Below are 11,493 nucleotides of genomic sequence, written 5' to 3'. Positions count from 1 at the left end.
TGTTCTGTGCCCTCGTACTTCCTTATCTCTGTCTCTCTTTTCCCTCTCACATTCGCTCTCTGCTACTTTTCTTCTAGTCCATCATAATTCATCTCTAATTGGCTTTATGTTTCCTTTTCTTATATTCAAAATTAATTTTCCTAATTCAACGATTCGCCGTGCATGTTTGTACGTTTTGATTTGAAACACAACCATCTCTTTCCCGACAGCTACTTCACATTCTTTCCATCCACATCCTTTTCATCTTTCAAATTCCGAATGAAAACGAATGAAAACCGGAACCACTTATCGATAAAATGTAACAACCCGTGAACGTAATATGGTTTTAAAGCCTCACGCCTCAACAGTGTACAGAATGTACGATCTGGCTTCGGTTGGAAGCGCTTCAACCGCAAGCCACAACAGATTGCGTTCGCATTGCCTTAAGAATGGTTTGTCCCGTGTCCCCGAGATTGAAGTTTTATTGCATTCGGCTGACTTGCCGGGCGACATAACTGTGCCATTGTGTGCTCGCCGTCAAGCCCGTTGTTGCGTGCTGGCATCGCGGTTGCTGTAAAGATAGAGGTTCCCTCATGCTTAATCTGCAATCAACTCCTGTGTTTGTGATGGCCGGAAGAAAAAGCACGTATCCGGTAACTCTTGAAGCTACAGAGTTGTGGCTATAAATATTCATCAAGCCATAAGGCGGGTGCCTCCACAAGACAATATGAGATGAGCGGCGAAAATCGATTAGACCGTCTCTGTAACGTAGAACTATCTGAACCCTTCGAATGTGCAAGTCCCTTCTCGTACACGGTAAACATGCATGGCACGTGGGGCTGAACTGAACGCATGAACGCTGATCACCAAACCAAGCGTTGTATATATTCACCTCCAACATGTCCTCTCGCTCGTTCGAATGACTATTAACACCTACTCAGCGTGTCCAGTTGCCGTGGTGTGCCTGTGCCTGAATACCTAGAATAGAAGAGTGGAATGACGCGTGCCGCGAGTCCGTTGAGTCCGTGTTCCAAACAACTAACCAACAACGCGCGAATGCGCCGGACAGCCAGTAAACTTCTCCTACAACCGAAACCTTTTAATCACTTCAACAACCTGCCACGCAGTGTCGCCACTGTGTGCTGCTTCCAATGCTCACCGTTGATTGCCGTTTTGTCTGGCAAACCGGCTACTACTTCTACCCGTCTTTTCTAATAATCTGTTTTCTATCTGTCTCTTGTTTAACCGAAACGAACTCACGAAAAAAAACACCCCAACACTGTACACTAGGGCAAGGGTACCGGTTCCGGACATCGGACGTTGCTGTACGGCAATGCCATCCTGCTGCGTCACAACAACAGCGACATGGTGAGTAGAGTGACATCCGGCCCTATCCATGTTGGCACGTGCAAGAGCAAGTCCCAGTAGGCCTGGCGAAGGTTAGCGTCGATGTCGGGCGGGCATTTGCAAAATTGTTGCCAATTACGCCATCGGGCTAATTATAGTCCCCAACCGACACACTCTCACGTCCGCACGGTTATTAATCACGATGCCGTGTCACTTCTCGCCACAGTACCTTGCCTGCCTGTCGACGTCGTCCTCCAACGACAAGCTGTCCTTCGACGTGGGTCTGCAGGAGCACAGCCAGGGAGAGGCGTGCTGGTGGACCGTCCATCCGGCTAGCAAGCAGCGCTCGGAGGGCGAGAAGGTTCGCGTCGGTGACGATCTCATCTTGGTGTCTGTCGCTACCGAGCGATATCTGGTAAGGGGTCCCACCTCAGGGAAGCGTCTTCGAAGCTACTGACACAGACACTCCTTCAATTACTGTCCCGTTGCAGCACACGACGAAGGAGAACGATCTGTCGGTCGTGAATGCGAGCTTCCACGTGACGCACTGGAGCGTGCAGCCGTACGGGACGGGTATTTCGCGCATGAAGTACGTCGGTTACGTGTTTGGTGGCGATGTGCTGCGGTTCTTCCACGGCGGCGACGAGTGTCTCACGATCCCCAGCACCTGGAGCGAAGATCTCGGTCAAAAGTAAGCCCTCTCCAGGTCTAGCAAATGGACCGGATGTTTGACATGTTTTCGTCGTTTTCCCCTAGTATCGTGGTGTACGAAGGTGGCTCGGTGATGTCGCAGGCCCGATCGCTGTGGCGCCTCGAACTGGCTCGCACCAAGTGGACCGGTGGGTTCATCAACTGGTCGCATCCGATGCGCATCCGCCACCTGACAACCGGCCGGTACCTCGGCGTGAACGACAACAACGAGCTGATCCTGATGACGCGCGACCAAGCGACCACCTCGCAGACGGCGTTCGTGCTGCGCCTGGAGAAGGATGACCAGAAGGTGGTGCTGGAGGACAAGGATCTGGAGATCATCGGGGCGCCGATCATCAAGTACGGTGACTCGACCGTCATCATGCAGCACCACGAGTCGAGCCTGTGGGTCAGCTACAAGAGCTACGAAACGAAGAAGAAGGGCGTCGGCAAGGTCGAGGAGAAGCAAGCGATCCTGCACGAGGAGGGCAAGATGGACGATGGGTTGGACTTTTCGCGCTCGCAGGAGGAAGAGTCGCGTACGGCCCGCGTCATCCGCAAGTGTAGCAGTCTGTTCACCAAGTTCATCAGGTAGGTCAGGCACAAGCAGGCTAATGGGACCACAGGAGATCTGACTTCTTCACGCTGCTTACAGTGGCCTTGAGACGCTCCAGGAGAATCGGCGTCATTCGATCTTCCTGCAGACGGTCAACCTGGGCGAGATGGTGATGTGTCTGGAGGATCTAATCAACTACTTCGCCCAGCCAGAGGACGACATGGAGCACGAGGAGAAGCAGAACCGGCTGCGGGCACTCCGCAACCGGCAGGACCTGTTTCAGGAGGAGGGCGTCCTGAACCTGATCCTCGAGGCGATCGACAAGATCAACGTCATCTCGTCGCAGGGCTTCCTGGCGTCGTTTCTGGCGAGCGACGAGAGCGGCCAGAGCTGGGACATGATCTCCGGCTACCTCTACCAGCTGCTGGCGGCCATCATCAAGGGCAACCACACGAACTGTGCCCAGTTCGCCAACTCGAACCGCCTGAACTGGCTGTTCTCGCGCCTTGGCTCGCAGGCGTCCAGTGAGGGTTCCGGCATGCTCGATGTGTTGCACTGCGTCCTGATTGACTCGCCGGAAGCGCTGAACATGATGCGGGACGAGCACATCAAGGTGATCATCTCGCTGCTGGAGAAGCACGGCCGCGATCCAAAGGTCCTGGACGTACTGTGTTCACTGTGCGTTGGTAACGGCGTGGCGGTCCGCTCGTCCCAGAACAACATCTGTGACTTTCTGCTGCCGGGCAAGAACCTGCTCCTGCAGACGAGCCTCGTCGACCATGTGGCCAGTATCAGGCCGAACATCTTTGTGGGCCGCGTCAGTGGGTCCGCCATCTACCAGAAGTGGTACTTCGAGGTGACGATGGACCACATCGAGCAGATGACGCACATGACACCGCACCTGCGCATCGGCTGGGCCAACACGGCCGGCTACGTGCCGTACCCGGGCGGCGGCGAAAAGTGGGGCGGCAACGGTGTCGGGGACGATCTGTTCTCGTACGGGTTCGACGGGATGCACTTCTGGTCGGCCGGCCGCCGGACGCGGGTCGTGCCGGCCGACGTGACGGAACCGTTCATCCGGAAGGGTGACGTCATCGGGTGTACGCTCGACCTGAGCGTGCCGGTCATCCGCTTCACCTTCAACGGCGAGCCGGTGCAGGGTTGCTTCACCGACTTCAACCTGGACGGGATGTTCTTCCCGGTGATGAGCTGCTCGTCGAAGCTCAGCTGTCGCTTCCTGTTCGGGGGCGACAACGGGCGCATGAAGTTCAGCCCACCGCCCGGCTTCTCGCCGCTCGTACAGTGCCTTATGCCCCACCAGAACCTCAGTCTCGATCCGTGCTTCTACTTCGGAAACCTGCACAAGAACGTGCTGGCCGGGCCGTGGCTGGTGGAGGACGACTCGGCGTTCGTGCCGATGCCGGTCGATACGTCGGCCGTGACGCTCCCGTCCTCGGTCGAGACGATCCGGGACAAGCTGGCGGAAAACATCCACGAGATGTGGGCCCTCAACAAGATCGAGGCCGGCTGGACGTGGGGTGAGCGACGCGACGATGTGTACCGTATCCATCCGTGTCTGACGTCGTTCGAGAAGTTGCCGGCGGCGGAAAAGCGCTACGACAGCCAGCTGGCCGTGCAGACTCTCAAGACGATCCTGTCGCTCGGTTACTACATCTCGGTCGACAAACCGCCGGCTCGTATCCGGCCGATCCGCCTACCGAACGATCCGTACATGCAGGGTAACGGCTACAAGCCGGGCCCGCTCGACCTGAGTGCCGCCGTACTGACGCCCAAGATGGAGGAGCTCGTCGACCAGCTGGCGGAGAACACGCACAACCTGTGGGCGAAGGAGCGCATCCAGCAGGGCTGGACGTACGGGCTGAACGAGGACGCCGACAACCTGCGCAGTCCGCACCTGGTGCCGTACTCGAAGGTGGACGAAGCGATCAAGAAGGCGAACCGGGACACGGCCTCGGAAACCGTCCGGACGCTGCTCATCTACGGCTACAACCTGGACCCACCGACGGGCGAGGCGAACGAGGCGCTGGCTGCCGAAGCCCTGCGTCAGAAGTTTGCCGCCTTCCGGACGTACCGCGTCGAGCGGACGTACGCCGTCAGCTCGGGCAAGTGGTACTTCGAGTTCGAGGTGCTCGCCGCCGGTCCGATGCGGGTAAGCCGAAAGTCGAGCGCTCGGTTCGTTCCGGAAGATGCCTCGCAGAACTAACGTCTTTTCCAATGCCTTCCACAGGTCGGTTGGGCTCGAGCCGACTGTAATCCCGGGACAATGCTCGGTAGCGACGATGCATCGTGGGCCTTCGATGGTTACAACGTAAGTAGTCCCCGTCCGACAACAACTCCGCGCTCGATGGCTCAAAATGGCGGTCGGTGGACTTTCGGACGTCCCCAAAACTAGTTACCCCGACGTTATGGAGTTCAAAAGTTCCGCTCCGTCTTTAATGTATCGACCTCACCTCTCTTTCTTTCTCACTGTCCCTCGCTCGTACCTCCCTCACGGGGTTTGTTGGACCGTTGGGCCTTGCCACCATCGCACCATCTTCCCTTCCCCCACCACCACGGTGCTGGTTCCGACCTCGTTCCGACCGTTCTTGCCCCGCGCACGCACGCACGCTCAGGCACGCAAGATGCATCTGCACACGGTCGAAGACTTTGGTAGGCGCTATAAGATCGGCGACATCATCGGGTGCTTCATAAACGTCGGCGAGAAGAGCATGAGTAAGCCGCCCGGTCGGTCGGGGTCGCGTCCAACACGCGTTTGTGTTTTTGCGCCGGTTTTTGTTACGTTGTTTTCCGTTTTTTTTTGTTTTTTGCTGTTCCTTGTTACTCCTTGACCGTTTTTACTGGTTGCGTAGCTACTCTACTCCGGTTTCCCTGCCCCTGGGCAGGGCAGAGTTGTGTTCCTGTGTCCTGTGTCTTCTTGACCGATGTGTCCTCTCGCTGTCGTAAATGTTACATGTCGGTTGACCCCACCCCCCTTTCCACTGTGACTATTTCTCTGTCTCTCTCTCTCTCTGTCTCTGTGTTTCTTGGATGGAGCTAGTTGCTTGCGTGTGCTATACAAGTGTTAAGACCTGTCACTCATTTATCAGTTCGAAAGGACCGCAAGTTGCAATCAAATCAATCGGCCCGAATCTCCGAATCCGTACGCCACTCCGATTGAGTAAAGACGAGCACCGCACAGCTTCGTTCCGTTCACGTACATCACGCAATCCGTCATCCCGTATTTGGAAACGCTAAATCGTTCTCAGCAGCAATATTTTCGGATGTTACAAATTCTTCTTTCTCTCTCTCTCTCTCTTTCTCTCTCTTTCTCTTTCTATCTGTCTCTTCTCTCGATCTGCTTCCGTCTGTCACATTTCGACACTGTGCTCATCCTGACTGTGTTTACTCCCAAACCACCACAACACCGTATCTTCGATATCCACATCCTGCGTTTCACATCCTTCGTTACTCGTCGGCGGCCAACGAATGGCCGAACAAAATCAAACTGTCACTAATCGAATCGGGGCTCGTGGTTCAGGAAGAGAAAGTGTCCGGCGGTGCTACGGAGTCGTTCGGCAAACAGTGGATGCCGGGCGATATCGTCGGCGTATTTCTTGACTTAGTGGATCATACGATCAGTAAGGAACCCGTTGTTGTTACATTCTATAGATCGACTTCCGCTTCCAGTGTTTTCCGCATTTGCGGTCAACGCGTTGTTTGCCATTACGCGTTACTAACCTTACTACCCCTACCTTGTTTGGCTTGTTCGTTTACTATTTCTGCATTCGCATTCGGCCGTTCCCGCCATAATACGCAACCACCGTGCCAGTGCCTCCTCTCTCCTAGTGCCTTTGCTGTCTTTCTGTTTTTACTAATCAACCGCGCCAATGCGCTCTTATAATAGTGTACCAGGACTAAAAGTCGACACTCGGATTTTATTCAAAGAAAACAATCGGCAGATATACATTTCGCCCTTCTCTCTGTTAAATTGTGGACTTCGAAAGAATTCTTCGTTTTTTGAAGTAAATAGGCATCCAATTTTCGACTTTCTCGTAGAAATTTTACCAGGTTCTAGAAGTTCGTGGAACACCACAACTTTCTGCTCCCATCACGATCTGATGGAGAAATGACATCCTTTTGTACATGGCGAGTAGAATTACAGATGTTGTTCTTCGTTGACTTCAGCTCATCGTTCAGTTCATTTTCCAATCTTCTTGATCTTTCCCAGAGCCTTTAAATATAGGGATATGGTGTATTGGGATACATTTAGCTGATCCGGGAGTTTTTGTTGCGTTTGCGTGTCACTTTCGACCCAAAAAGCTCTTGTAGTTCAACGTCCTCAAACATTTTTGTAGCCTCTCCGACAGAGGCCTTCTGAAGTAGTTTTCTTGAAGAGGTAGCATAAAAGCAACGATGTCGCAAATCGTTATTCTCAGGCACAAAAGTTCGACAAAGTCGACAAATTATTTGTTTTTAATTTGCCTAACATAATTTCCCTGATGTCAAAACAAGGCAGTGTTGCCAAAATGGCATAATGAGAAAGACCAAATTGACAGCTAGAGCCATCTGTTTACACTATCCGGTTTTCGACTTTTAGCCCTGGTACGTAAACCTACTACGATCGTGGATTTCGAGCACTGCCACCGAAAAATGGACCACCGATTCCAGACACCCGAAACAGAATCTACGATGCTTCGCATCTTCGCACTATTATCTGGGCACAGCACCTTCAACCTCCCGTGTTCTAGCCGCATGCCACTAGCATTCTTTAGCAGTTCGTTATTTAACCACTCTCCGCCACTTTCGCCTGCACTTTGCGTTCCGATAGTAGGTTCAATGACACACAGTTTTCACACATCAAGATTGGCTGCCTAATCCCGTACTTCGCTTCACGCTTCACAATTGCATCACCCCGTAGTGCGTAGACCGTTGCAAGACGCTTGCAAGAGATGCATCGTGTCTAGCCCCCTAACCCTAAGCACGCATCTACTCGTCTGGGGAGTCCTCGTCTAGTCTTGCCTAGCTTCAGTATACTAATCTTACTCACTACAAAATAGTACGTCTCAGCTTAAGCATCCCACGCCCCTTTTTTGGTACCGAGTTCTGTAACAAGTTGGACCTTCGCTTAGGTTTCTCGCTGAACGGGGAACTCCTGATGGATGCGCTGGGCGGCGAAACGACGTTTGCGGACGTTAACGCACCGGAGGGTGTCGGCTTTGTGCCAGCCTGTACGATCGGAGTAAGTGGACGAAGCTCTTGAAGCCGGTCTTGGTCTGGCTCATTAATGTTCGCTCTCTCGGCACAGATTGGCCAAAAGGCTCGCGTCGTCTACGGGCAGGACGTGGACTCGCTCAAGTGGTTCACCACCTGTGGTCTGCAGGAAGGCTACGAACCGTTCTGCGTGTAAGTACCCTTCGACGTGTCACCAATCTCGTTTACATTATCAACGGCGTTCCGTTCCGACAGAAACATGAAACGCCCGGTCACCCACTGGTACACGAAGGATCAGCCGATTTTTGAGAACACGGACGAGGTACCGGACGGCCGGATCGACGTGACGCGCATCCCGGGCGGTGCCGATACGCCACCGTGCATGAAGATCTCCCACAACACGTTCGAAACGATGGAGAAAGCGAACTGGGAGTTCCTGCGGCTGTCGCTCCCGGTCACGTGTGCCGGTTCGTTCATCACCGAAACGGAGAAGATGCACCGCTGGGAGGAGATCCGCATCCGGCAGCACCGGCTGATGACGGAAGTCGAGCACGCGGCACCGGCTCACTTCGACCACATCATGCGCAGCGGATTCACGATGAGCGACATCAAGGGGCTGCACCGGAACTACTCGGAGGATGCGGCCGAAGCGGACGAGCTGATGCGTCCAACGAACGGCCCCCAGCGCCCCTCACGCCACCCAGGCCGCACGGGTGGGCTCAGCCCGCCCGGCATCGAGATCAACGGTGAGGCGACGAGCGACGGTGAGCTGAACGCGTACTCCGACAACGAACTGGACGGAACGGATGGTACCGATGGGCGCAAGAAGCGCGGTCGTAGCCCGTTCCGGCTGTTCGGCAAGAAGCGCGACCAGAGCAAGGACAAGCTGAAGGCGGATCGCCGGACGCCCGAGCCGGAACCTCGCAAGAGCAACCTGAAGGTTCGCGGTGGCCAAACGAGCGCGCGCCTGTCGAGCAGCGATCTCCGCCAGCAGCCCCCGATGGTGCCGGACCGGAAGGCCGGCATGGCGGGCGGTAACGCGCAGGTCGAGTCGTTCGGTAACGAGGTGTACGATGCCGACTGTCTGCGGCTCATCAACGAGTACTTCTACGGTGTGCGGATCTTCCCCGGGCAGGACCCGACGCACGTGTACGTCGGCTGGGTCACCACCCAGTACCACGTGCACAGCAAGGAGTTCAACCAGGGCAAGGTGCGCCACGCCGCGATCTACGTGGAGGATGAGGTCGGCAAAACGATCGAAATGTAAGTATCGGGCCCAATGTGTGTCGTCGCAGGATGTGACCGTTCTTTGTCTCGCCTCGCTGCAGCGTGAACCGCCAGTCGTGCTACATGGTCCGAGCGGACGAGCTGTTCAACGAGGTCACGCAAGACGCATCCGGGAAGGGTGCGTCGCAGGGTATGTTCGTCGGGTGTTTCGTCGATACGGCCACCGGAACGATTCGGTTCACGTGCGAGGGCAAGGAAACGTCGCACGTGTTCCTGATGGAACCGGACACCAAGCTGTTCCCGGCCATCTTCGTCGAGGCGACAAGCAAGGAGATCCTGCAGATCGAGCTGGGCCGCACACCGACCACGCTGCCCCTATCGGCGGCCGTCCTGCCGACGGGCGACAAGCACATCAACCCGCAGTTCCCGCCGCGCCTGAAGGTCCAGTGTCTGAAGCCGCACCAGTGGGCTCGGGTGCCTAATACCGCACTCCAAGTGCACGCCCTCAAGCTGTCCGACATCCGCGGCTGGTCGATGCTGTGCGAGGATCCGGTGTCGATGCTGGCGCTCCACATCCCCGAGGAGGATCGTTGTATGGATGTTCTCGAACTGATCGAAATCGATCGCCTGCTGCAGTTCCACGCGCACACGCTGACCCTCTACTCGGCCCTCTGCTACCAGTCCAACTACCGGGCGGCCCATGCGCTCTGCTCGCACGTCGACCAGAAGCAGCTCCTGTACGCGATCCAGTCCGAGTACATGAGCGGTCCGCTGCGACTCGGCTTCTACGATCTGTTGATCTCGCTGCACCTCGAGTCACACGCCACGACAATGTGAGTAGATCCGGTTCCGTTGCCTTGCCTTCGCTCACCTGTTCGCTCACCCTTTGTAGGGAGGTCTGTAAGAATGAGTACATCATTCCGCTCGGGACCGACCTGAAGGAGGTGTACGCGGACTCGGAAATGTGCCACTCGCTGCGCTCGCTCCAAACGCTGTCGGTGCAGCCGGAAATGAATATGACCGAGATTGCGTAAGTAACTGGCCTACCCGGTGTGTACCGTACACTAACCCACTGGGGGAGTGGTTGTGACTAACCCCGAAATCCACCACCACCAACCGGCCCGATGCGACGTGGCCGTTCTACGGGAAAGAACTTCCCGTGAATAGAAGGCACGCTTCTTGCACCGCTATTCATGGTCTGTCTCTCTCCCACTGTCTCTCTGTTTGTCGCACATTATTGATCTACATCTAACCCCCTCTAACAGCTCGCGCTGAGGAGCAGTGGAGCACTACCTACGCGATCTATCTAGGGCGGTCCATCGAGTGTTTATGGATTTTACTAACTACCGATACCGTTTGAATTTTTAAACGTCAAAATACATTCTGGAAATTGGAAAGGCCGCTATGCGCTTTCAGAAAATTGGGAAAACTTCTTTTCCCAATGGTGAGTGAGAAAAGTGCTGAGTCTTCAACTCACCACAACCCACACTTCGTGCAAGAGAAGCCAATGCACCCACAAAGAGTGGTGGATGCAGATTTTTGTCTAGCGACATCATCGGTTTCATTTTTCTTCGAAAATGAAGTCGATGGCGTTACCGCTACCGAGAAATGTTGGCCGATTGGTTCTTCGGCAAAATTGAAGCTGAAAACTTGGACGACATCGGAATTCGGAATCCAAACACTAGATGAAGCACCCTCTACTTGTTTTCGAAATGTTTGTTAAATGTCTATGAAAATGAAGAATATGATGAAGTTGACTATCGGTGGATCAAACTTGATCCGAGAGTCCGTCACGTTGAGAGGTCAGAAGTTCGAATGATCGGGAGTGCCTGTTCATCCCACCCTTCCGGTTCCGCCCGTTCCTGAACATCTGCATGCCATTATTCTTCCGTTCCCAGACCCACACCCTCACAATCGAATATGCCGACAATAGTAGCACCAGATTCTTCCAGTGAACCCATACCGGCAATTGACTCGTTATATTCGCCAAGATTCCCACTCGAGGTGGTGAGAGAGTTCGTGATGAGTGCACTGCAGGAGGCAGTCCTGATCAATCAGGTGCACAATCGCGACCCGATCGGTGGATCGAACGAAAACCTGTTCCTGTAAGTATCGGCTACCGGTCCATACCAGGAAACATTCAATTCAACTACTTCTACGGTCGGTATAGACCCTTGATCAAGTTGATCGACCGGCTGCTGCTGGTGGGTGTCATCACGAACGAGGACGTCGAAAAGCTGCTCATCATGATCGATCCCGAGACGTGGGACCCGTTGTTCGTGAAGGAAGGTAAGGACGAGCACCGGAAGGGCCTGCTGCGGATGAAGATGGCCGAGGGGGCCAAGCTGCAGATGTGCTACCTGTTGCACCATCTCTACGACGTGCAGTTGAGGCATCGCGTCGAGAGCATCATCGCGTTCGCCCACAACTACGTCGGTGATCTGCAGCAAGATCAGTTGCGCCGGTAAGGTCCTGCTCACCCA

General features: G+C 54.7%; 1 protein-coding gene across 6 annotated transcripts in view; it reads left to right on the top strand.

Moving 5' to 3' along the window:
- The window catches only part of LOC128269475 (ryanodine receptor), a 28,237-nt gene that overhangs the window by 3,346 nt on the left and 13,398 nt on the right, over positions 1–11,493 (top strand). For 2 of the 6 annotated variants that reach the window (XM_053006952.1, XM_053006950.1), the window contains exons 3-17: positions 1,270–1,347; positions 1,553–1,741; positions 1,818–2,017; positions 2,083–2,607; positions 2,672–4,742; positions 4,821–4,901; positions 6,111–6,210; positions 7,702–7,811; positions 7,878–7,975; positions 8,039–9,046; positions 9,112–9,843; positions 9,903–10,040; positions 10,797–10,799; positions 10,909–11,115; positions 11,181–11,474. In XM_053006952.1, the coding sequence (XP_052862912.1) occupies positions 1,270–1,347; positions 1,553–1,741; positions 1,818–2,017; positions 2,083–2,607; positions 2,672–4,742; positions 4,821–4,901; positions 6,111–6,210; positions 7,702–7,811; positions 7,878–7,975; positions 8,039–9,046; positions 9,112–9,843; positions 9,903–10,040; positions 10,797–10,799; positions 10,909–11,115; positions 11,181–11,474 (5,834 nt within the window). Of the gene's footprint in view, positions 1–1,269; positions 1,348–1,552; positions 1,742–1,817; positions 2,018–2,082; positions 2,608–2,671; positions 4,743–4,820; positions 4,902–5,205; positions 5,306–6,110; positions 6,211–7,701; positions 7,812–7,877; positions 7,976–8,038; positions 9,047–9,111; positions 9,844–9,902; positions 10,041–10,796; positions 10,800–10,908; positions 11,116–11,180; positions 11,475–11,493 lie in introns of all 6 variants that reach the window. The other 4 variants (XM_053006953.1, XM_053006951.1, XM_053006954.1 and 1 more) reach the window with 3 other exon arrangements.

This window comes from Anopheles cruzii, chromosome 2, assembly GCF_943734635.1.
Source record: "Anopheles cruzii chromosome 2, idAnoCruzAS_RS32_06, whole genome shotgun sequence".
NCBI lineage: Eukaryota > Metazoa > Arthropoda > Insecta > Diptera > Culicidae > Anopheles > Anopheles cruzii.
This window is presented reverse-complemented; position numbering and strand designations above follow the sequence as displayed.